Source organism: Mytilus galloprovincialis, chromosome 7 (genome assembly GCF_965363235.1).
Source record: "Mytilus galloprovincialis chromosome 7, xbMytGall1.hap1.1, whole genome shotgun sequence".
Classification (NCBI taxonomy): Eukaryota; Metazoa; Mollusca; class Bivalvia; order Mytilida; family Mytilidae; genus Mytilus; species Mytilus galloprovincialis.
Genome location: NC_134844.1, coordinates 25,931,420 through 25,958,624, shown reverse-complemented (window position 1 = coordinate 25,958,624; position 27,205 = coordinate 25,931,420). Strand labels below are relative to the sequence as shown.

General features: G+C 33.5%; 1 protein-coding gene and 1 long non-coding RNA gene across 2 annotated transcripts; one reads left to right on the top strand and one right to left on the bottom strand.

Annotated features, from left to right (window-relative positions):
• Positions 1-11,803: 11,803 nt before the first annotated feature.
• LOC143082644 (uncharacterized) lies at positions 11,804-13,664 on the bottom strand. The gene is made up of 2 exons (XR_012980426.1): positions 12,529-13,664; positions 11,804-11,971 (listed from the first exon to the last, which is right to left on the bottom strand). It is a non-coding gene; the product is annotated as an uncharacterized LOC143082644 (long non-coding RNA).
• Positions 13,665-18,258: 4,594 nt separating this feature from the next.
• Positions 18,259-24,746, top strand: LOC143082643 (protein-lysine N-methyltransferase SMYD4-like). Its single transcript, XM_076258437.1, has 2 exons — positions 18,259-18,351; positions 22,658-24,746. The coding sequence occupies exon 2, from the start codon at positions 22,673-22,675 to the stop codon at positions 24,689-24,691; it is 2,019 nt and encodes a 672-aa protein (XP_076114552.1). The 5' UTR covers positions 18,259-18,351; positions 22,658-22,672; the 3' UTR covers positions 24,692-24,746.
• The last annotated feature ends 2,459 nt before the right edge of the window (positions 24,747-27,205 follow it).

The following is a 27,205-nucleotide window of genomic DNA, read 5'->3' as shown; positions in this document are numbered from 1 at the left end:
ATTTGTTCTCTAATAAGATTATTTGAAATTATGGTACAAAGAATCTTTCATTTTATCGACGGATGTACTTCATGGAATCCTTTTTAATTTAATATTTCTATGTGATCGTACATTTATATTCAAATTCATTTTTCGTCTTATCGGCATTTATTTTGACAGTCAAGTAGAAACACATTTTCAAAACGTTTAATTTATATGGAAATTCCTGAAATCAATGCGGAGAAAACAGTATACCGTATTGTCGGCTGTAAAAGTACGACATTCAACAATGAGAAAACCTCATACCGTATAGTCGGCTATAAAAAGACCAAGACATGGAAAATATGAAGTTATATTCAATTGAGAAGACCAAAAAACGATTCATGAAAAACAAATATGGCAGCCATAAACGAACGACAACCATGCACTGAACTACATTCTCCAGACTTGGGACAGGCACATATATAATTTGGCGGTGTTAAACTAGTTTGCTGACACTAAACCCTCCCTTCCTGGGACAGTGGTGTAACAGAACAACAAAAGAACAGACTATAACCCATCAGATCGATACGAAGCAGAATAACATTGACGAAAAAAAACAGACCAGACGTAGCCGCGAAACTATACAACCCACAACGTGTAAGCCACCGAGTACAGATCTGAGAGTATTCCCAGTTTCTGACAGCTATATATACTTTAAAGCCAAAAGCAACTATTAAAAAAATCATGTATCTAAGATAAAGATATCAATCAGTACTTACCCAAAATCCAATGGATTTAGTGTAAAGCCGTCATTAACAGTCATGTGAAAAATACGCCCATGTGCAATTACCAAAATATAGGTATCGATAAATTGTATAACCGTGAATGCGCATACATTTGTATGTCAGTTATAACACCATTAGTTGGTACGGTGTTAATTTTCTGAAATCAAACAAAATTAATATGTATGCCAATTAAATCATACAAAAATAATTACAGTGTTATATTGGTAACCTTTTAGAATAAGTTTATTAAAAGGATTGATAAGTTTACCCTGATCGTATATAAATGTCCGAGCTCGGTTAGCAGCATTCTAGTAAACACAAGAATGTGTTGTTCCGTTTAAAATAAGTTTTCTAAATGAACAGCGCTAGCCATACTTGCGAACCAAATCTTTGTATCTATAGATGGAAGAATTTAGTATAGGTGATGACGAAATCCCTGACTTGATAATTTACCCTGTCCGTTACATTTACAATTCCTCAATCATTCCCCTTTTGTTTAATGATAAGTGTTTTTTTTTTTTTTAATCTAAATATATTTGAAGTTTTGATAGTTATGCTTCTAAATATTCATAGAAAATAGACGTACAATTGTTATCTGAAGAAACATTGAACTTTTTTTTTAAATCATCTATATGCAAATGTAAATGTTTCAGATTTTTTAGACAATGGCATCTATTGGGTAGCTGGTATGGTTGGATGTGGGTTCGTCGTTTTTTTCACAGTCTTCATTTCTTGTGTTTACATAAAGAATTTAGAAGCTCTGGTGAAAAAAGGAAACCGTGAGCTGGAATCGAGAGAAGTCAGGAGAGGACAGTTCATTGGACACACTGATGGCAGTGTTGAAATTTATGAGGCAGCACATGAGAACGTTCGCGTGAACACTGATGCAAGGTCAACCACACGGACAGGGAGACGTACAATAAACAATGAGGTCTATGAAATGGTCCAGCAGCGTGAATCATCTGAAAATAGGCCTACGGAACGTATCACACATGATGATGACAACCGAACTTATCAAACAGTGTCTGCTGAATTGCCGAATGATGATCATATATACAAAGAACTTAGTTCTGGTCAATGTTAAACAACTAGAACTGTATCTTAAAACATTGACCTTATTAATTTTTAATATTTATTTATTTAATTTATTTACTTATGTATGTAATACGTGATTGATTTAAAAGGAGTTCAGCGCATGTTTGATTTTTTTAAAGATTCTTCAAAGCAGATTTCCATGCATTTTATGTTCGTTATAGCCAAATTGATGCGAATGTGATATATCGGTGAATGGTGATGCTGTTTTCTGTTCTTACTGCTCATAGAATTGGTCGTTTATTCGAAGTAACAATAGTATTTTATCCTGCAGTCATAAATAAAAAAACGAGTCAGATTTTTTTTTGTTTTAGTATGTTGCCTACGCTCTGTCTGTCTGTCTGTCTGTCTGTCTGTTCTGTCTGTCTGTCTGTCTTGTCTGTCTGTCTGTCTGTCTGTCTGTTTGTCTGTTAGCGTTTAGCACATGAACTTATCACTACACAATCGGTTATTTTCGTACGGATTAGGCTTTTTGTACAAATTTAAACTTGATTCGGTTCAACCATTCAATATAAAAATAACAAATTTTGATGAAATCGTAAAACAGCTAATCATTTGTAGTTCAGCTTCTAAACCTTGGATTCCAGAGCTCTTTCGAAATGTAAGAAACATATCTATTGCGTCCACGAAATTCATGATTATCTCTCAACTAATTTGTATAGCATTACAGTCCTACACATGCTACAGTTAAAAGACAAGCGAATTCGGCTTACGTCTATTTTTTGGCTCATCGCATATCCAGAACATTGTACATGTAATTCCTTCAACATTTTTTTTTCATCTATAATGTTATCCGACACCAATGTAAACGTGTATTCATCGCTGACGGAGAATCTTTTCTAATTGGTCCCAGACATTCCCGCTGCATATTCCATATTTAGCTATATTAAAAATATGATGAACTTCGAAAAGTATTTAGAACACGTCAAGTTGTAATCGAACATTTTGACAATAACGATTACCCTTAACTTTATTTATTTCAAGAAGAAGTCAAGTCTTCCAGCTTGTTGAAAACTAATTCAAGTTCTGAAAGGTGGCATATCAAACTATTAAAAGTATAAAACTGTTACCCTTATCTATTTCTTTGTTAGTTTTTAGTCCACTTACTACTTTTGTTCTTTTTGGCGTCCATTTAAAAAAAAAGTTTATGGCACTATACTCTATATTGATATAGGATGGCGTCAGATACACACTTTTGGCCATGTGCTGATTGTCCAATCTATTCAAATTTCAGACCTATCTTCACTCGCGTGCTGGTTTGATAAGCTCATGATATCGAAATCAGATATCTATATTAAGGATGTTCGCTACTCTGCTTCTAAATATCAAGCTTTTTAAAAGACTTATAACTTGATAGTTACTATATAACTGACGGAAATAAAACTAAACGCTCACCTTGGTCTATGTGCATAATTAACAAAGGAAACTCTTCAACATTGTAGACGAAAATAGAATTCAAGACGAAATCTCTATTCTGTTGATCTTGTATAACTGATCCTTTAATCAGTTTAGCTTCTTTCCGTCTTCTTTAGGTTTTGCTCAAAACACAAAAGAGGGTAAAAAAATCCTCCTTTAAGGGCAACATCACTCCTTTGAAGAATGACAGTCTACTATAAACTATATCCGCAAAATTTGGCTTGTTGGTAGATCTGTCTTGCTGGTCACCATGGTCACAAAAAGAATATATATATTTTTTATCATATATGGCAAAACATCATTGAAGGGCAATAACTCCCATAAAATGTCGTTGTATATGATATACTCCAACTTGTCCTAATTGTAGATCTTGTCTTGCTCATCTTTTTTGCTAATTTAACTTTCTATATTTCCATTATAACTTTTATCCTTTTATAAGGCAAAAACGAAACAAAATTGTAAAATTCTTCATCAAAGACCAATAATTCTAATACAGAGTCACCAGACGAATTTGACCATACGAACTTATTTGTACAACTTGTCTTGCTGATTATTTTTGGCATCTTAAAAGTTCTCTCTACCTATTAAAGTTTTCAAGGTAATGAACCAATAATGAAAAATGGTAATTAGGGTGTTTGACGTATGTGGACAATTGGTAGAGCTCAACATTTTGCAACTTTTGCCAAATAGTTTCTAAGGAGAAGATTTTTGTAAATATAACGGACGACGGACGCCAAGTGATGAAAAAAGTTTACTCGGCCCATTGTGCCAACCGAGTAAAAAAGACAAAAAAAATGAAGGGTTCGTATCCTTGTTTTAGATATATAAGCCATTGAAAAAATGAAGGGAATAAGTCAGCACCTTTTTCTTTAAAAAGTATGTATTGTGTAGAAAGAATGAACCACTATTAACTGTAGTAAAAATAATATGTTGTTGTTATCCATGTAGATGTTGGTCGGCTTATAGATAATTATTCCATCTGGATCCATATACTCTCAGTCAACAGGAGAACTACTTATGTTTGTAATAAAAAGACAAATAAAAACAAAAAGAATACAAAACAGTTACAAACAATGATAAAGTAAAATGTTTAATTAAACTTTATTTGCGAAACACTGTCTTGGTAAGCAATTGTATTTTCCCGCTAATTCCTCTGGTTGCACCATATTAAGTTGGAGTACTACTTACTTAACTTGATATGCAGTAAGAGAATTAAAAAAAAGAAAAAGAATTTACGATTTATGAGCGACTCAGGAAAGTTTCTCCCTATCTCCACTTTACCTTTCACATGTTTCATATGAAAAAGTAAAATGACTTGAACTATTAAACACAAGTCTAATTCAATATGTATACATCTAGTCTTTAGCATTTTTTTTTTTTTGTTTGATCGCTTCTATCAGTATCTGCTGCGAATATACTGTTCAGTGTCGTCTGTAACTGTATTTAGCCCATTTTGATTTTTTTTTTTAAATAATGACCAATCCACCTTAATAACCGAATCAAATATAATTTGAATAAAATGCCTTTTTTCTGAGCTTCTGGTTTTGCCATTTGAGAAAGGACTTTCCATTTTGAATTTTCATTGGAGTTCGGTATTTTTGTAATTTGGCTTTTTTTAAACTTTAGAATAGCATGATCAATTCTTCGCCTTCGTTATACAGTGGGTAATAACTTTTTAAATGCAGCTAGGTTTTGTTCTATGTCCCCTTACAGTACTGAGGCCTCCGCATCTGACAGGGTCACCTCCAAACGGTGAATTTAGGATTTTGCTATAAACACTGGTCATAATCACAGGGTTAACACTGCTAAATTCAATCATTGTCACATTGTTCCCTATTGTAGTATTTTAATCGGGATGACATTCTAAGATGACAATACGAATAATAAAAATCTGGACTTAAAATAATGCGTTTCAATTTGTTTGCCGGCATGACGTAAAACAGCGAATCAAAGAATTCAACTTTATTTATAGCTTATATATAGGAAAATGCTGTTGATTTAAAAATTCTCCATTCCAGGCCCTTTTGTTTCAAACTTGATAATTCAGTAATATTACCAATACTAGTTGATAAGTTCCAGGTCGACGGGTTCACACAGAAAAAATTTGAAAGAAGACAAACTCTGTACATCTTATAATTGGCATGACTTTATCAGATACCAATACTAAAATAAGGCTTACGCATATTTATATAATACTTTAATTCAGTCACAGACCCGCGATACTGTTACTGTTACTGGTATGTTCCTCCTATCTAAGGAGCACTCCCGAAGGATAAGAATATGAATATTTACATGTATATGAATATTTACAGGGACCTGTTAGTAGCACCATTACCCATATATAAAAGTCATCACTCTATACACAAGTTCTTATGTCCTGATTACTACCGACACATTCTCAATATATACAATGTCTTTCACTTTAGATTGTCATTCTGATGTTAAGTATAATGCTCTTGTATATGTGATAAATTTTTAATCCAATCAAGACTTGGTCTGATTTAATAAAGTTCGTTTTATATGAAGACTGTAACATAATGTTCTTGTAATAGCTTCAATATCTTTACAGATTAATTTCTCCAGTTTGAATAGTTCTTTAAACTTTGTTGCTGATGGATTAAGAATAAATAGTACAAGCAATCCTTGCTCCTCTACTCTGTCGAATGTTCCAACTGGTGTGTTGTTCTTCAAGTAGGATTTAAGAACCGACAAATGTTTATCTCTCTCCATCTTTAATGCAGTACATGTTATCAGAAAGTGGTGGGTATCTTCACGACTAGTTTCACATAGCAGGCACTTGTCACTTTCTCGACCTCTTGTGAATTTTTCTCTGTCTGATTGTAATGTGTAAGTTCTTGTGATTAACCTTGCTTTAATTTCGGCTTTTTTCACTTCGATAGTTGTATTTGGTACTAGCTGCCAGATTTGATGAGGCTTTCCAATAGGCTGTTGATTTATATCAAGATATTGCATAGTGGTTTTATTTTCTTTCTCTACTAACCACTGTTTTTCCCAATGCATGTTTATTGCCTTTTTTACAGTCCTTTTCCAAATCTCTTTTGTTGGTTTATTGTTCATTATTTCTTGTGCCTTTGGTAGGCCATATTTATCCAAAATTTCTTTTAATCTATTTATAAAGTTGTTACTATTTGGTGGTGACATGCATAGTTGCCTTTCTATGATCATAAATTCGATGCTAGCACTATCGTGAATAATGCCTCCGAAAAAAGTAAGGACAAGACGATCGACAGTTGCCTGTATTGGCTCCACCCCAAGCATAACATATGTGGCGGCGTTTGCTGTTCTGTTTGGCAATCCCTGAATTTGTCTACAGACCTGTTGTTGGAGTCTTTCAAGCTTTAAAATGTCAGTTTTTGTATAATTCATGATCTCTATACCATACAAGCATCTTGGAATTGCATATGTTTGACATACTTTAAGTGCTACTATAGGTGACATTCCTTTTCGTGCGTGAAGGCCTGGACCTAACATTGCATATACAGTTTTCCTTGCGGTTTTCAACCTATACTCGATATTCAGCTTATTTTTGGAGTCTCTGACTAGTCCTAGATGTTTTGTTTCTGAATTTTGATCTATAATGTCAATTCCAAGTTGAACAGAGAAGTTTTCACATTTTGTTGTTAATGGCACTAAATCAGACTTATTTGGATTTATTGTCACAAGGTCTCTCTTTGTGCTATCATGTACAATATCTAATAGTGCTTGAATCTCATGTTGATTACTAGCTAACAGCGCTATATCGTCTGCGCAAGTTGGTGCTACGACACTTATGTTGCCTATTTTTGCTCCTATATCAGCCCGATCCAAAGCATCTAATATGTTGTTGTTGTATCTTTTGTAGAGTATCGTGGAAAGTTTGGCTCCTTGTCTTACCCCTTGTCTCTGAATAAATTGATCTGACAGAGTATTATCCCATTTCACTTTAACTGCTACGTTTTTGTACATATTTCTAAGCAAAATCCAAATGTTGCCTGTTATGCCATCATGGTAGAGTTTATTGAAGAGAATCTCATGGTCTAATTTGTCAAATGCTTTCTGAGCATCTAATGTCAGGAGAACAAGTTGTGCAAGAATTTCTTTGTAAAAATCTGCACTTTGGGTAACAATGAAGGCTGCATTGAGTGACTATGATTTTTCAGTAAATCCACGCTGAAGTTTACTTTGTTGTGGTAGAAGCTTGGGTTCTATTCTGTCCTTAAGTATACTTTCGATCAATGTGGAAAAGCAATTAGTCACCGTTATGCCTCTGTAGTTTTCAGGATATATCTTATCTTTTCCACTCTTCAGTACAGGCGTAACGACCCCTTCTTTCACTTTTGACGGTACATCCTTTTCTTTGAATATAAGGTTAATAATGTTAATGATATATTGTAGAAGTTCAGTTGGCATATTCTTAAGGTGTTCAGCTGAGATTCCATCTGCACCTGGACTCTTTCCAGTTTTAAGCTTTTGGATAGATAATGTTACTTCCTCTTCGTTTGCTTGTTTTATCTCTTCATTCCTATTAGTTTCTAATTGTTCAATAATCTTATTTTGCATAGTGGCAAGAATAAGTCTCTCAGTGTTGTATTCTGATTCGTTGTCAGTGTTGTGGCTTCTGTACAGATCTTCAAAGTAGTTTTTCCAACCTTCCAGTATATCTTCAGGTTCAGCCTGTTCTTTTGCATTAAAAATCATAACATCTGTATTCACTTTCTTGACACCCCTTTGATTTTGTATAAGCTGATGAAATAGCTTGTTGTCGTTTTGGGAAGCCATCATAATCTGCTCTATGAAGGTGTTTTTCCTAGATGCATTAGCCCTTCGTTGTGCACTTCTTAATAGACGTTTGGCGTTTATCATTTCCTGCTTTTTCTCGATGTTTTGTCCATCCAACTTCCATTCATAAAAAACTTTTTTGGAGTGTTTTGAAGCCTGACTAATTTCTTCATTCCAAATACCATTTCCGATCGCTTTTGATGTTACTTGTTTCCTGTAGTTTGGTATGGAATCTTTTCCTGCCATATGCAATATGTTTGTTAATTTTTCTATTTCTTCAGCTGATGAACTAAGATTTTGAATGTTAATTTCATCAAGGTTTTTTAGAATAGAGGCCTGATAACTGTTTTTGTCACACCTTTTCCAGTTTGGCCTTTTAATCACTTTAGTTGTTTTTCTCTTTGTTCTTACTACTTCTGCTTGTATAGTTGCATATACGATTGTATGGTCTGAGACATTAAGCGGTTCCATATCTAAAATTTCCACTTTATATTCTAGCGTTCGGAAGTTGCTCTTGTGCAAAAAATAGTCTATCTGTGATTTGTACAGGCCATTATGATGGTAGAAAGTGTTTTTGTTTGGAAAATTTTCTACTAGTAGCAATTGGTTCTCATCTTTAAATTTTCTGAAGGTTGAATCTCTTGCTCCGTTATTCCTAAAAAGAGAAGCATTCATATCTCCACATATTAAGATATCATAGTCTTTCTGGCATTTGTCTATTATTTCTTCAAGTTGACATAAGTTGTCTTTATATTGTTCATCACTATTTTTATTCTCTGACGGCATATAGTTATTGATTATACATAAGGGTCTCTCCTTAATATTAAAAAGTAAAACTGTTGTCCTTTCATTTCCATCTGGCATAAATTTAATAGCATGATCCAGATCATTTCTCCAGAACACTGCGACTCCACCATAACCTCTATTTTTGATAAAAATTTCTGTGTCTGCTCTGTCGTCTACAGACTTTGCCTCTACGTTATGAAAAGATGAGAAATTGTTTAATTTATCCTTTTCGAAAGTATATAGCCAGTGCTCCTGTATGCATAAAATGTCACATATTTTTAACACTTGATTCACGTAAAGCTGATTTGAGATTGCATTTTGTACGTTAAGTGTTCCTATAACGATCTCCTTTTCGTCCCTTTGTTTTGTGGAGGCTCGGCCGTGTTCTAAAAAATGCTCCCTGTTATTCTGACTGTTTCCTGCATTTGATTTACTGTTTTCAGGAGATTCCTTGGTCTCTTCATGTTTATATTGAGTTGTGTTTTTGTCTATCCTAGCTGAGAGTGTTTGCCTTGTTTCATTGTGCACATCACTAGTTGGTGCTCTCTGTTTACTATTTTTGTTAGCTTTTTCTCTAGGAACCTTCTGGTTGATCTCTTTAGACAAACTATTGTGGTCATCACTTTTATTTTGTTGAATGTTCTTGCATGGTTGAAGTATTTTGTCATTGGTGCTATTTCTTGCTATTTGGGTGGGGTGCCCTAAATGGTTTACATGATGCTTTGCTATGGATGCAGGATTTTGTACCTGTTGTCTGGTATAGTAGGCATATTGTTGTTCGTTGTTTTTCTCATGCATTAGTCGGTTTATATTGTGTTGGGGTAACACAGGTGTGATTGTCTGATGTGTTGTTACTGGAGCCGATGGTCTGATGAATCCAGGCTGTACGTATGGTGGAGGCCTTATGACTTGGTTATACAATGCTTGTGGTAGTATGTTGGTATATCCTGGTGTCCTCAGATTTTGACAGTAGCCGTGCATATTTTGCATAGTAGGTGGTGCATTTGCATAGTTCAGTGTTTGTTGTACTGGAGGTGCTCAGGGGGCATTTGTATAGTTCGGTGTTTGTTGAATTGGAGGATGTTGTCCATATCCTTGAGAAAGTGTACTAATTTTTGTTTTAAGTTCATTTATCTCTATAAGGTGTTTCATGTTGAGCTCGTTGACGTGAAGTCTATGTTGCATCTCTATGTCCATGATATTTAATTTATTAGAGACAGTATCTTCCAGCTTTTGCATTCTATAGTTCATGCTATGCATTTGTTCGTCGTTGTATGGTTGAATCAGATTTGTCCTTTCCTCAGCTGTGGAGATGCACCTTTTCTTATGGAGTATATTTATAGTATTTGAAAAGTCTTTATTTTGTTCTTCAAGTATAATTATTCTTGCCTTAAATGCTGCAATCTGTTCGTCTTGTTGATTGGCATCCTTTTTCTTGGCCTTTTTTGCTCTTACTTTCTGTGAAGCTTGTGCGTTTGGACTTTGTTGTAAGTCACCTATAATTCTAGGTTCTTGTACTGTTGGTGTGTGCTGCACGAGAACAGTTTTAACAATTTTTTCATCACTTTTCTTGCTATTTACTTTTGGAGTTTCAATAATAGTTGACTTTGCAAATGTTTCATCATTCAATATGCTTATATCTTTCTGACACTCATGCGTTGTCTTTAAGTCCTTTACGCATGCATGATCTGCGTCGTCTTGTTCTTGAATATTATCTAAACTGACAGGATTTGTTTCTATGTTGGTATCCTCTTCATAATTGTCAATTGAGAGATCTAGTGGTGTATATGTTCCTTCTCTGTCCATATCCATATCAGGCATAAACATACTATTTTCTTTGCAATCATGATCCAGATTGTCACATAATACACATTTGTATACCATGTTTTCGTTGCTTGTTTGTTTCAAAAATTGCTTATTTGATAGGTTTGAGCATTCTTTATGGATCCACATATTACATGTACTACATTCTATGGAGTCACCGTCGATTACATTCTTTTCACAAATAGGACAGAGAATATGCGATGTATTTGCATTGATAATGTTGTTTGGTGATTCATCATATATGGCTACAACGCAACCATCTGTTGTCTGAGGAGTATTGATTTCCTTTCGGCTCTCTTTTTTGGTCTTCTTATTTGGACTCATTGACATATTGGGCGTTTCATTTTTACTGCAGATTTCTACTTTAGATCTACATGTATCTATGTTCTCAATGACAGACTCACATAACTCCATAATTTTAGAGTTCATTTCATCTACCCCATCCATTTTGATTGTTTTGATAATTTGTGGGAGATCATGTTCTATAAATGCTTGGTAAGATCGGCCATTAATGTCCATCTTGCTTGTGGTGTTGAACATGTTAATTCTATATTGCTGTCTTCTGTCTCCACTATTTTTACACTTTATAGACAGAGATTCTTCAACAATAGCTTTTTTCAGAGCTTTACTATCTGTAGTGCTAGTTTTATCTGTCCTAGTATATGATTTTGTTGTACTACTATCATAATATTCATATATTGCTTGTTTGTATATTTCATAAGCAGCTGGACTATACGTCATAACAAGTGTGCCTCGTTTTAATTGAATTTCGACGTTAAAGTGTCTTTTAGTTGCTTCCACTTTTTTAAACAATGCTTTTCTTTCATTTAATCTATAGTTCATATTCATTTCAGACTTACTTGGTGTATAAACCTCTCTCGGAGTGACTCTCCTAGCTGGTTTCGTCAAGGCGATGGAGGCCGCCATCATTATTTCTATCACTTCCGGTGGTAAAAATTCAAAATTTTCTTTAAAATAGATTTCGTTTAAAATAGATTTTGGATAAAATTATCACAATATACGTTAAAAAGAGCTTGTAAAAGTGTCAATGATTCATAAAAGCTGGCATATATTACACTGGGTGACTATATACATGTGCGAGGTAAAAATGTCAATTCCCTCCACTCCCATTTCGATGTAATAAAACAAAACTCAACACATAAGTAATGATAATCATATTTTGGCATAAATAAAAAAATTACAATCATACATATGTCATAAATAATTTCTCATTTTAAGTCCATATTCTTGATAATTATTAATTTCCAAAATATATAAATGCACTAGTCACTTCCCAAACAGACATCACATTCATCAATCTGCATTATCTGAAAAAGACTAACTTCTTCGATTTAATAAGGTATAAATCATGTACAAAAATCAAATAATACAAAATAAAATGGGTGGGAGGGTGGGTAAATTTAACGTGTTGAATTGACCAGTACACAATTCGAAATGACCAGGAAATATTTGTATGAAAATTTACCTGAAGTGAACAGGTATTTCTATTAACCAATCAAATGCGGTTAAATTACGAACGATAAATTTTGTACAAACAGGTAACGAGTAATGTCGAAAGGTAACGAGTAATGTCGAAAGCATCCGAGATGGAATTAAGTATTTTTAATTAATTAAAAATTTACCAATTCCCTCCACTCCCATTTCGATGTAATAAAACAAAACTCAACACATAAGTAATGATAATCATATTTTGGCATAAATAAAAAAATTACAATCATACATATGTCATAAATAATTTCTCATTTTAAGTCCATATTCTTGATAATTATTAATTTCCAAAATATATAAATGCACCAAACCAACGGCCACTATAAAGTGTTCAGTGTTAAAGAAAAACCTACATTAATTTATAATATAAACATACCTGATAATACAAACAACAACTACTGGAATCCTGCAAACTAATATAGGTTCACAGGTAAACCAGATGTAGAAGTAATGGTCTAGCCCAGCTTTCTTGACCATCATCTTCTGAAAAATAAAATTAAAAACCACAAAGTATCTTGACCAAAAATACATGTAAATACAATATTCTATAATTACAAATGATTAACTACACCTATAAAAAAGTTCCTTAAAACTGAAACACCAAAATAACTTAAATGTAATCTATCTTTACAAAAACATTTACTTTTATAAATTGATCCAGGTTGCTGAACAAATTGCTTATAACTTTTGACAAATAAAATATTTTTCTTCAAAGATAACTTAGCCAAAGCTTTATTACAGTCTATTACAGTTTGTTTTGTGTCATCATAATCTATGGGTCTTGGCAAAATTGCTGAAACTATTATTTTTAAAGAAGGAAAAACATTGCAAATAAAATCAATTAAGTTATTATAATATTGAATAATCAATTTACTAGATAAACCATTCCCAACATCGTTTGTGCCTACATGCAATAACAAATGTGTATATTTTCTTAAAAGTGATTTGTTGTCTTTTACAAATTGTTGAAAAGTGTATATATTAGCACCAGATATAGCATTGCAATCCAGCCAGTTAATATTATTGACATATTTACAAGTGGAATCTGACAGCAACAAAACCTTATTTTTTGACACAAAGTCTACAAAAAAGAAAATAAGATAAGGTAAACAAACAATATTAATTCAGAATTTCATCAGCCATAGCTCGTGAAATAGACAATTTGTCCTGTAAGTCAAACTCTAAATAAACTTTATATGCGTCACTACGCCAATCCCCGTGAAATTGTATCAACTCGGAAGGAACTTTACTGTGAAAAGCCCATGTAGCCCCTCCTCTGCGAAAAGAATGAGAGGAAAATTTGGAAGAATTTAAACCACACATTTCTAAAATGTCCCTTAGTCTTTTCTGAAAAAATGAATAACATAAAGTTTTATATCCTTTAGATTATGGAATTAAAAAGGCGGGTTTATCACCATCGGCTGGTATTAGAGTGCACATACGATTGTACGCATTGTACGGACAAAGCGGAGACTCTTTTATCTTGACCAATGGTAACTCCAGTTTCCTATTACCAAATTCATTCCATTCTAACCAACAAATAATCACTAAAAACAATAACGTTCTTTCTGCATAATTGTTTATGCGGATCAAAATTCTTTGCCGAAGTTGGAACTAAATTTGACTTTCTAACCATAAGAAAAAAAGCAAACAGAAAACAGCACCAGATAGTGACATCTGACGGATTAGACATATCTAAAAATTCATACATTTGAAAAAGAATCTGTGGAGTAATAGGCAGAGCTCTGCTAGGCATATGATGATTTTGACGAGACAAACCTCTAAACAATAACTTTATTGAAAACCAATCTTCCGTTGGAAACTCAATTCCTAATAGCAAATGTAAAGTCTTGACACCACTAATATAATTTTGAATAGAAGCTACACTCTTAAAACTCCTACTCAAAAATTTCCCATATAGACAAAGAGTATTCACAGAAGTAGGCAAAGGTGACATATTAAAATATGTGCAAAATAAAAAATAAGAAACAAACTGCACTTTCAAATTCTTGTAAGTTCCTTCTGCAAAAGCAGATTTTTTACACAACTCCGTGTCTTTCTGTAACTTACATAGCTCAGTATCTACAATAAACAATATCAAAGAAAAATTCACCAAGGTGACGTAAAATGAAACAAATCATCATCCAATTCAATTTCTTTCCACGCATTGACACGAGCCAGCTTTAAAAACTCTGTTCTCACACTGGGACCCATATCCCACCTAGAAAGCATGTCAGCAATTCTATTTGCTTCACCACTCAAATGCCGTCCTTTTACTTGAAACTCATGACTAGCTGTCAGAAAACAGATTTCTCTGAGACAAGATTGCATGAACGTGTTTCTGCAAGCACCAGAATTTAGTACAGTGACAGATGAAGAATTATCACAATAAATAACAATCCTAGAACCTTTAAGTACACTTGCCCAAACTTTCAGACACACCATAACACAAAGTAGTTCCAGAGCATTAATATGCAACTGTTGCCTGCGAATAAAAGCTGGAAAGACTGTATGAAAATACCTCCCATTACAAATACCTCCACAACCAATCAAAGTTGAATCGCAAGAAAGCACACAATCTGGATTAGACCAGTCAATAAGAAACATCATAGAAACTCCATTATATATGTCTAAAAACTTGCTCCACCAAACTAAATCCAACTTAATATACTTGGGTACACGTTTTGTAATATTTTGACCACCGAAAGTCCGCAACCAAACCAATAACCTTGAAACAAAAAGTCGCCCAGGGCGAACACATGAACTCACGAAATGGAGTTTACCGAGTAAAGATTGTAAATCTCTTAAAGAGCATCTCTCCTTTTGCAACCAACTTTTAACCAAAAAAAGTATTTCCTCCAACCTATCCTTAGTAATAGATAGAGTACAACTTACTGTATCAAAGAGTATACCAAGAAAAACCATAGACGTAGAAGGAGGAGCGGCCTTTTCTACCGATTCCTCTAAACCACAGTTGTCCAATACTTCACCCAAAATAGCATAAGCGTCAAATGCCTTCTCTTGTACATCACAACCCGCCAGATCATCAAGATAGTTAACAATTTGTAAATCATAGTGAGCGTCCAATATAAAACTAACAGCGTTAGTCACCCTTTGACAAATATATGCAGCTGACCTTAATCCCATGGACAATACCCGATCAAAAAAGATATGATTTTCCCATGAAAATCCAACCAAATGCCAGTCACCAGGACAGATTGGAATTTGTCTATACGCCCGCTTTAAGTCCCTCTTAAAACATAACGAACCAGAACCTTTTCTCCTTATCAACTCCACCAAAGAGTCAACTGAAGGATAAGAAACCTTGATAGGATTACCCAAATACAAATCTTTAGAAATATGACTGTTTACTGAGTCCTCACCATCAACACCAAAACTCAAATCTAAAATCAGCCTACGATCTAGAGTATCCTTCTTCGGCACAGAATTTAATGGAGAAATAACCATGTCCGTATTAAAGGGATTACTAAAAAAAAGGCCCAATTATGCTACCGTAAGTGCACTCTTTTTTCAAATATTTTCTCATATCATCTGGATGACTTCTGGCTCCAGCATGATTCTTTTCTTCAGATAAACCTGAACATGAACCTTCACAACTCAATGGGAACCCATACTCTAAAAAATTAGCTGTATCTGAATCATGATACATAGATAACATAGACCTAAAAAAATTGACATTCAGCTTTGAGTAAACAGGAGTTTTACAACCAAATACATTTGGCACGCCTGAACTCTTAACTTGATTATGAAAATGCACAAGATTTTCAATACCATGTTCACCAAAAATATGTTTTAAACATGTTGAACCTTCACATATATTGCAACAATCTAAAGCACAAACATTATCAATTTTACTGCCATGTAGTCATGACTCATGATGAGGACACGATAGATCTAACTCAGCATGTGGCAATTGCTTGTTATCCTTCAATAGACAAGACGCACAAACATGTTGCACATGCCTTGTGACCCCCTTAATGACCTTATCATGAGCACTTGAAAAAGAACATTTCTTTTTCTGAAAATCAGAGCAGAACCAAACAGATGGTGCTTTTACAATGGTAGAAGATTTATTACCTGTTCTATTCTGTCTAGATCTGACGGAACTGGCCAATAAAGGAGTCTCAATGTCCGCAGTATCATCAGACCACTTATTTTGACCAGATTCAACCCGACGTATCCAGGCAGCATAGAACTGTAACAAAGCTTTCCAATCATATAATTCATAATAATACGAAATTTTCTTTAATAAAGTTAATCGACCATTCTTTTCTTTGTCGCTTTTACATGATACAATTATTTCCATCTCCCCCGCTACAAATTGATGGAATTTCAAATCCTCAAACTTTATTTTTTTGTTTGCATATTCTAATTGTAATTTTGACTGCGGACAGTCCTGTGGATACTTTGTTTTTTGTCTAGACGATACCACTAATCCCGACTTTCTCTTGTTCTTTCTGTATTTCTTTTTTATGCTCCTTGTATAACTGTCCGATTCGGAACTTGAATCTTTGCTATCGGAAAGAGAACTTTCAGAAATAATATCAGAACTCTTTGACTTTTGTTTGTGTTTTTTACTGCGAGTTTTCCTTTTCTTTTTTGATAAAACAGAACTTTCACTATTGGAGTCTCCCGAACTGAAACTACTAGTTTGACTTGAATCGGATATTAACTGATACTCCTTTAATTGTTCATGTACAGCCTTTAATAATTTTTTGTCGGACCTTAAGTCGTTTATATCAAAGTTTTGCTTTATTAAAGATTTACCTGACTCTTTCTTTTTCTGTGACCTCTTTTCTTTCTCCTTTTTATCACCTTTCTTCCCTTTATCCATGCCACCGACCGCCTCGTCATGTTTCTTTAATTCTTCTAATTCCGCCTTCTCTCGCTTTAACTGCTCTTTCAAATTTTGACTACGCATCTTCTTTTTAATCAGCTCCTTTTCTTTTAAAACCAAAGCCAATTCCGCCTCTATCTTCTCGTCTTCCTTTTCGTCATAAGAATCGAGTCCACCGGACACTATTTCTTTGACTTCATCCATGTCGCCCTCTGCCGGAAAATATGTTGACGATAACAAACTAATCGGCCTTGAACTTGTCACTTTCCCTGGAGAACCTAATGGAGAAAACAGCCCAGAACTATGAATGTCTTCTTCTGACGAAGAATTCAGAGCACCAGTAGTACCAGTATTATGTAATGAGTTGTAGTTAATGCGTTGAACCTTTCGTGTATCGTACGGCATTACAACTGCATCATTCAGGTTGGGAGAAAATGAACATTCAATCCTGTCAACTACCAACTGAGTAACTATCAGCTCGGACACCACAATGCATAGAGCACTCACCAACATAGAAGTAAACCAAACCATAAATTTAACGTGTTGAATTGACCAGTACACAATTCGAAATGATCAGCAAATATTTGTATGAAAATTTACCTGAAGTGAACAGGTATTTCTATTAACCAATCAAATGCGGTTAAATTACGAACGATAAATTTTGTACAAACAGGTAACGAGTAATGTCGAAAGGTAACGAGTAATGTCGAAAGCATCCGAGATGGAATTAAGTATTTTTAATTAATTAAAAATTTACCCATGCGTGGTGTCCATAAAATACGTTAAAAATCTTTGGCAAGGTTGTACACAAGTCCCTGTGGACCACTGGTTGGATAAAACAATGTTCGGAATGAGTATGTGGTGCTACTATACAGTTTTTATGACGTGAATGTGAAATAAAACATGTAAAAAGTAAAATTTTTGTGGGAGTGCTCTTACTATACAACTACTCAAATCGCCATCTTGATAACATCACGGGTGTGTTCTAGTACTTGTATAAATGAATAGTCCCAGTGAGGATTAACGTACAAATGTAAAACAACATTTTTAAAAACAAAAGAAATGATAATAGTGTTTGCATGTAAAAGATTTCTTTTATTACACATTTTACTAGTAAAACAAAGAACATTATTAACATGTGTTACCTAGGAATATTAATGAAATGAGTGTTCCTATGAAAGGAGGATTATTTTATTTCTGCGGTAATACGAACCATACATTTATCGCTTTCTTCCCCCTACTTATATGTTCCCCAGATGCCGAGGATCATATTACACTTTCAGATATCGGGAACTTGTGTCAAGGCACTTTATTTTAGAAGACATACATGATAATAACTTGGTAAGCTCTACTGTAAAAAGTTGGTTCACATAAAGATCTATAATATAAAGTATTAATGAAGGTCTAGATGGTGTGATCAGGTGCACGCATTCACGCATTCTGTATTTTAATTTTTTGTTGATGGCGTGTGTGTGAACAGAGAGAAACTGAAGCGAATTTTTATCTTTTACTGACAGCATTATTGTGTTTTCTAAGTGGTCTGACAATACACAAACCCATTTTAATCTCGAGCATTAACTTTTAACAAAGGAGAACTTAAATACAAGATTTAAAGAACTGAAAGTGACAAGAAAAAGACGCCATTTTTTCACGAGGCCGCCTTTTAACTTTTAACATCACCTCTTTTAGATTTTCATAATGGGATATATCCGTTTTAGTGTTTTAAAACTGTTCTTAAAACCTTGATAAACATTTTAACATATTTTACCGAATTTTAAAAACAATTTATTAAAGAAAATCCGTCACCCTTGAACATTAGTCACTAATATCACACAGTGGTCGTCCAACTCAAAATGCAATTTGCTTATATATTCTGTAGAACTTAGATGCTTGGTACTTGGAACAATAGACTATAGACACTACCATTTGCTTGCTTCGATATATATCTGCTTATATAACTCAACATTGCACTTAAGAGAGGACTGCAATTTAAAAACAACTTTGAATAAACTAGCATTTGACATTATGGAAATAGGAAAAACACATAATATTTGGGATACCATTACTGAATCCATGATATCTCGGCCTATAACTAAATCGGACTATGACAAACTCGGCCTATAACATAATCGGCCTCCCAAAATCAGACTATAACAAACTCGGACTATACCAAACTCGGACTACTAGAAGAATGTAAGTATAATGTTGGTTGTTGTTGTTATTGGAAATTAATTTTCAATTCTTAATTTGAAACTATTTTTTATCTACAATGAAGGATTTTGTCTTACTATACAAATCCTTGCTACAATTAATTAATAAATAATTTATTGAAGGGGATAAAAAAAAAACCTTAACAAGATATATAGTACAAAAAAAACTTCTTTTTAATATTGATATATTGAAAATTAACCTCTGATGTGTCTTTCCAGTATTATTATTTGTAATAATGTCCCTCCCAGAATTAATTTTTATTATATGTATATCTTAATTGATTATGACATCATGCCAGGTGTATCGTTGTATAATTAGTTAAACAAACAACTGGCACATGAACTGTTGACACCTATTTAATCACCCAAGTGAAAACAAAACTACCTGTTATTACACGAAATTAGGAACTAAATATCAAAGTAAATGTATTTTGTCTTGTCTATAAAGCACCAGTCCCACTAGACCTTTTTTTTTTTAAATTATATATTGACACATCTGTGTCATCTCTGCTATCGTTCACTAAAATATCGTCATTTGAGCTTTATTGACCAGCAATAGGTTGAAAATTATAAGGGATTTTTTCCATGTTATTTTATAGAAGTATTTGTTAAGATCAAAGAAATCTCTGTTGTTTTTTCAATTTTACTCCAAATGTATTTTTAATATTCTATCTATTATAATAAATCACAATAATATTTCAAATAGAAGTTAATTATCCTCATTTCAACTAAACATATCAAATTCAACTCATATAACAAACATTTAATACACTTCTATATATTGTTTTTTTTTCAAAAATATTAATTATAATCTCATAAACTCGTATATAAATTTAATATACTAGTATAAGGTTTTTTTTTATTAAAGTAAAAAAAAATAAACAAACTACTAATCGTAGTCCGAGTTTGTTCAATATATTTCTGCATATAAATAATGGTAGGCCGACAGGCGAGTTTGTTATAGTCCGAGTTTGTTATAGTCCGATTCTGTCATAGGCCTATTTTGTTTTAGTCCGAGTTATCCAGCAGCGCCATTACTAACTCCGTTAAACAAGTTAAACAGGCAGTAACAAAAGCTCAAATGGCAACAGGAACATATACTCTACAGATCCATAAAGTGAAATTCAATCAGTCTGAGCTGGATCCAACTTGCCCTATATGCAGATTGGAAGATGAGACTCTTCTCCATGTACTTACTAGATGTTCGGCATTTAATGATATAAGAAAATCAAAATTTCAAATACTGAAGAACCTTATTATATCTAAAAATGGAAAAGTCAGTTTATTAATAGACAAATAATATGCCAACTAATTATTGACTGTCAGTGCCTCGTTCAGCAAAACTTATTGCCAAATGACAAGAAATTTCTTCGAACAATTGAAGTAATCTCAAGAGACTATTGCTATGCTGTGCATGTTAGAAGGCTTAATGCTTATAGTCTATTGTGAGTCTGTCGATCGCTGTGTGATATAAAAACAAGTTAAATTCTATGATTTTACAGATAATATGTTTCTTAGATTTTAACTATTTTAAATGGACATTTGAATACGTTATTACCTGTGTACAGAATTTTAAACTTTTGCACTTGTGGATGTAAATACACTATTCTGCTGGTGGAGGATCATTCGACTACCGTATATTTTAGTGATTTTAACAATATTATATTGGATTTATTTCCAAGTGCTCCAATATTAGAGGGATTTACGTAAGAAGAAGAAAGATGGCAATGATCATTGATGCCATGTTTGGCTTTATCATATTTATCGTAATTCTTCCTCATAAGCTGGATTTTCCTAAAAAAAATTAATTAACAGTCTCTATATAAACCTAGTCCACAAAGAGTTACTGCTTTTCAAATGCATGAGAAGTTGACATACCTGCCAACTTTTCAAAATGTCCATGGGGTTTTTACGTGCAAGATGGCTCTTGTAACTCTTAAAAACCTTCAAGGGGGTCTTCAAATGAATTTTTATGTTGTTTTTTTGCTTCTTCATATTTTTATAAGCCTATGACCAGTGTAAATTAATTGTTTTGTTTAAAATTGTGGACAAAATTGCTCTTTTAAAATTTCTATTTAGAAGCCTCCATGGGGGAAATCCCCCGCAAATAGTGACAGTTGGCAGGTATGAGTTGAGAAGAAATATTTTTAATTACTATCTAAAACATGAAACAACCAATACAATAAAAACATTTATTAGGCTAATGAAATGGATTCACACAACACAATAGTTCAATACTATTCAACAAACAAATTTAAGAATAACTAATATAGAAATTCAAAAATTGTTAATACATAAGAATTAACCCTAACACCAGTAGAGAAAATAACGAAATACCCATAAATAAAAATGGGCATGGGTGGGCGGGTTAAAAAATGTTCTCAAAAACTATCAAAATGTGTTGATCGAAGCTTCAAATCAAATTTCAAAAATAATATATAATATGGACTCAGTGTTTACCGTGTGAAAGCAAATCTGAGTGTGAAGTAAGAAGGTATGTGATTAAACAGGTAAACGAAAGTGAGTAGAATTCAACTAACAATCTAATAAAAAAAGTTATGACAAAATCAGGATGACGAAAAGAATAGCATTTAAATCTATAAATTCCTTAAAAACAGAAAAATAATAAATTCTGGCAAAAATATAAACATGATAATTTTCCTCTCAGTAATTAATCATTTTTAATAAAATAAAAAATTTCCCAATTACTATCGAAAACATGAAACAACCAATACAATAAAAACGTTTATTAGGCTAATGAAATGGATCCACATAACACAATAGTTCAATACTATTCAACAATGTTCAATAAACAAATTTAAGAATAACCAATAACAAAAATTGTTAATACATAAGAATTAACCTGCCATACCAAAGGTCAGTCATAACAATTTGGGTAGCAGCATTTTTTATCATTCTTTAGTTATGTCCCTTTATAATGTTGTATGCAAGCAGGGGCATCATCTGTGTCCATGGGGACACAACATTCTCCTTTTATTTCTCTAAAAAATCTTCCTTGAAATACTGCTAACTAGTATAAACAGACCCTAGGGGCAAACATGTACAATGTAGGGTGAAAATGTGTATTGGAAGTCAAGAGACCCCATACCACCAAGTTTATCTGTTTATTGTGCACTACAAAGTTGCAATAGTCACATAAGTAAATTAACAGTTTACAAAGTACTCTGACATGAAGGCCAAGTAAAAGAACTGCAAATCAAATTATTTCAAGGAAAAACTATCTTCATTTCCTGTTGGATTAATAAATAAAATTATACATTTATTTCCTTTGAATGTAATAAATAAATAGAAAATTTCCTTCAAATAATTTTATTTGTTAACTACAGTACTAGTTAGTATCCTTCTTAAAAATGAACTAGTAAATGCACTTAAAAGCATTTTGATTTTAAGTACTAAAAATGTTTTCAATTTTGCAGATACATTGTACTAAAATGTCTGTGGTACAAAAGCTTCAAGAAGAGTTATTGAAGACATTGAAGCAGAATGGAATCTATGATGAAGTTCTTACAAAGTTTAAAGGTTGTAAAACAAACAAAAGTAGAATCCAGATGGTTGCAGAGCTAGATGGTGTAAATAAACATTTTGACATTATCCCTGACACTAAACAAAAGTCATCTGATACTTCTACAAGGTTTAGAAATGAAGGAAATACATTCTTTCAGAAGGGAGAATTTCAAAGAGCGCTGGATAAATATAACCAAAGTGTAGTGTTTGCTCCTGCATTATGTTCTGATGATCATTCCAAGGACGAACATAAGGGAGACAACTTAGAACTTTCCTACGCCTTAGCTAACCGCTCAGCTGTCTTTTTTCATCAGAAAAGTTATGATGATTGTTTGAGTGATATTGATTTAGCCATTAAGAATGAATATCCTAAATCTTTGATTTATAAATTACATGAAAGAAAGGCAAAGTGTTATGTTGAAAAGAAAGAAATACCAAAAGCTACTGAATCATTTCAAAATGCACTCAACTCATTGTCAGATGCTGAACTTGATGACAAAAAATCCCAAAATATCAAAAACTCAGTTGAAAAGTCCATTGAAAAATGCAAGAAAAGTGTATCAAGTAATGATGGAAAGCCAGGAACCCAGTCTTTTCAGAAATTTCATGGTCCAATTCCAACCATTGAGAAGAGTAATAAGATATTCCCATCTGCATCAGATGCTATTGGGATAACTGAGAACAAAGAAACAGAATTTGGACTGGCTGCCACACGGGATATTTATGTTGGTGAAGTTCTAATAATAGAAAAGGGCTATACATCCATTGTATTACCAAAGTTTGATACAATCTATTGTCATCATTGTTGTCAGAGAGTCGTGTCCGCCCATCCATGTCATCAATGTAGTGAAGTCATGTTCTGTAGTCAAATGTGTTACGAGGAATCATGGGAGGAATATCATTCGTTAGAATGTCCATGTTTAGGAACAGTGAAACAGGCTAATTTAGGCCTTGGTTACTTGGCTTTGAAGATGGTAGTGAAAGCAGGATTGTCTTTAATAATGAAATATGAGAGTCAAGAACAAGAGGATGGATGTAAGAGATCTGTTGGCTTCAATACTGATGGTGTTTATAATTCTGATGATTACAACACTGTATATAGCTTAGTTAATCATAGTGAAAAACGTTCATCAGAAGATCTGTTTAAGAGAAGTCTACAAGCATATTTTCTATTGAAATGTCTAGAGAAGACTAGCTACTTTAATGAAGATGAGAGGAAAGTATCATTTGCTGACAAATGTTACGTAGCTGGGCATATATTACGACATATCATGATGCTACCATGCAATGCCCATGAAGTATCGGAACTTGCGCTGAAACCAGAATGTTTGCCAGAATCTGAAACCAAGGAGATAGGATCAGGAATCTATCCTATACTCAGTCTTATCAACCATTCATGTGACCCTAATGTGGTGAGACACTCATATGGTGATGTATGTGTGGTCCGTGCAATAAAGAATATTGATGCTGGTGAAGAAATAGCTGATAATTATGGTGCTCTCTATCCATTAACAGTATGTTCTGAAAGAAGAGAAATCTTAAAACCACAGTATTATTTTACATGTAATTGTAAAGCATGCCGAGAAGATTGGCCATTGTATTTCAACATACCTGTTGATGTACCCAAGTTCAGATGTCAAAAATGTAATGGGCCTGTGGTCATTCCTCCGGACAGGAAGACAGAGAACTCTGTTTGTCTCAATTGTTCACATGTCCAAGATACAACCGATGTTATTGTCAAACTCCACCAGTCACAAGATGAATATCAGAATGTTCTACAACAAGTCCTTACTGGAGAGAAATTACATGAAGCTCTGCCCAGGTTAGAAGCATATCTTCAGTTCCTATATAAAACTGTTTGCATACCATGGCAGGACTGTAACAATTGTCAGGAAGCTATCAAACAATGCTACGCTGTACAAGCTAGCTGCTTTATTGCTAGCTGAATTAACCATTCAATGTTTTAAGTGCTTTAAATATGTGCAATCCCATGCTGAAAAATTTTAAATATGTGCAATCCCATGCTGAAAAAAAATAGGAATTAGGAACAAACCTGCAATGGCACAAGTCAAGTATCAAACATTTTTAATGTAATTTATAAGTACAAGTTCAATGAAATTAGATTTTTATTATTCTATTTTAATTTATGATTGGGAATTTCTAATTTAAAAGGTGTTTTATTTAAGTGTCTTAATGTTTCTGGTACTTGCATTTTTAGCTCACCTGGCCCGAAGGGCCAAGTGAGCTTTTCTCATCACTTGGCGTCCGGCGTCCGGCGTCCGGCGTCGTCCGGCGTCCGGCGTCCGGCGTCCGTAGTCGTTAACTTTTACAAAAATCTTCTCCTCTGAAACTACTGGGCCAAATTTAACCAAACTTGGCCACAATCATCATTGGGGTACCTAGTTTAAAAAATGTGTTCGGTTACCTCGCCAACCAACCAAGATGGCCGCCATGGCTGAAAATAGAACATAGGGGTCAAATGCAGTTTTTGGCTTATAACTCTGAAACTGAAGCATTTAGAGCAAATCTGACATGAGGTTAAATTGTTTATTAAGTCAAGATCTATCTGCCCTAAAATTTTCAGACGAATCGGACAACCGGTTGTTGGGTTGCTGCCCCTGAATTGGCAATTTTAAGGAAATTTTGCCGTTATATGGTTATTATCTTGAATATTATTATAGATAGAGATAAACTGTAAACAGCAATAATGTTCAGCAAAGTAAGATCTACAAATAAGTCAACATGACCGAAATGGTCAGTTGACTCCTTTAGGAGTTATTGCCCTTTATAGTCAATTTTTAACCACTTTTCATAAATATAAGTAATCTTTTACAAAAATCTTCTCCTCTGAAACTACTGGGCCAAATTAATCCAAACTTGGCCACAATCATCTTTGGGGTATCTAGTTTAAAAAATGTGTGGCGTGACCCGGTCAACCAACCAAGATGGCCGCCACTGCTAAAAATAGAACATAGGGGTAAAATGCAGTTTTTGGCATATAACTCAAAAACCAAAACATTTAGAGGAAATCTGACAGGAGTAAAAATGTTTATCAGGTCAAGATCTATCTGCCCTGAAATTTTCAGATTAATCGGTCAACCTGTTGTTGGGTTGCTGCCCCTGAATTGGTAATTTTGAGGAAATTTTGCTGTTTTTGGTTATTATCTTGAATATTATTATAGATAGAGATAAACTGTAAACAGCGATAATGTTCATCAAAGTAAGATCTACAAATAAGTCCCATGACCTTAATGGTCAATTGACCCCTTAAGGAGTTATTGCCCTTTATAGTCAATTTTTAACAATTTTCATTAATTTGGTAAATTTATGTAAATTTTTACCAAATATTTTTCTCTGTTACTAATGGGCAAAGTTCATTATAGATATAATTGTAAGAAGCAAGAATGTTCAGTAAAGTAAGAACTTCAAACACATCACCATCACCAAAATACAATTTTGTCATCAATCCATTTGTGTCCTTTGTTTAATATGCACATAGACCAAGGTGAGCGACACAGGCTCTTTAGAGCCTCTAGTTTTGCTTGACTCACTGCTTTCCTTATTTCCATATCAATTTAGTAATTACTTTCAAGTACTCCTGGAACATATTTTTTGTGAAAACTGGTTCATGTTTATATTATTAAAATTTCTAAACTTGTCATGTTTTAGCCATTTGCCAGTGCCACAAACTTCCTAATTTTTGCTATTATTTGAGTATAGATCATGTAGATGTATGTGTAATTGAAATTCTTTGTTTGAGTCAAAACAACAATGAGCACTTACTCAATATTCTCAGATTTGTTATTAGTTTATTTGTACATTTGTTTGCATTGTGATATCATGTTTAAGTTATATGCACAACTTTTTATGTCAAAGCATTTATAAATTTATAAATATTTTTGAATTTCCCTTGTGATAATTACAACTGAAAAATTAAATGAACATTGTTGCATGTAAACAAATGTTAATTGGCATACATATAGCATGTCAGTTTGTTCATGACAGATGTACTTAAAAGCTAATAAAAGTCCAGCTGTATAATATACAGGTATCAAAGTTACTCTGAAATGTCATCTTGCAATATAAAAGTATGGGAGTTGTGGTATTGTGCCAATGAGAGAACTATCCTGCAGAGACCAAATGACTACATGTAAACAAATACAGGTACCGGTACAGACTTCAACAATGAGCAATACCTGCACCTTATGGCAAGCTATAACACCCCAGGGGTTAACAAAATGTTAAACAATTCAAAAAAGAAGAACAGCAGCCTTATTTAATTCAATATTTTTATTTGTTGTATGCTTCAAATTATTAAAAAAAAATGTTATTTATACTACATTTGTAGGTAAAAAAAAGTCTTCTGTCATAAACATGTCCATGATGTGGTGGAAAAATTCTCTAAACAAGATATCATTGGTTAACATGGTCAACTATATCTTTAACAGTTATCAGGGGCG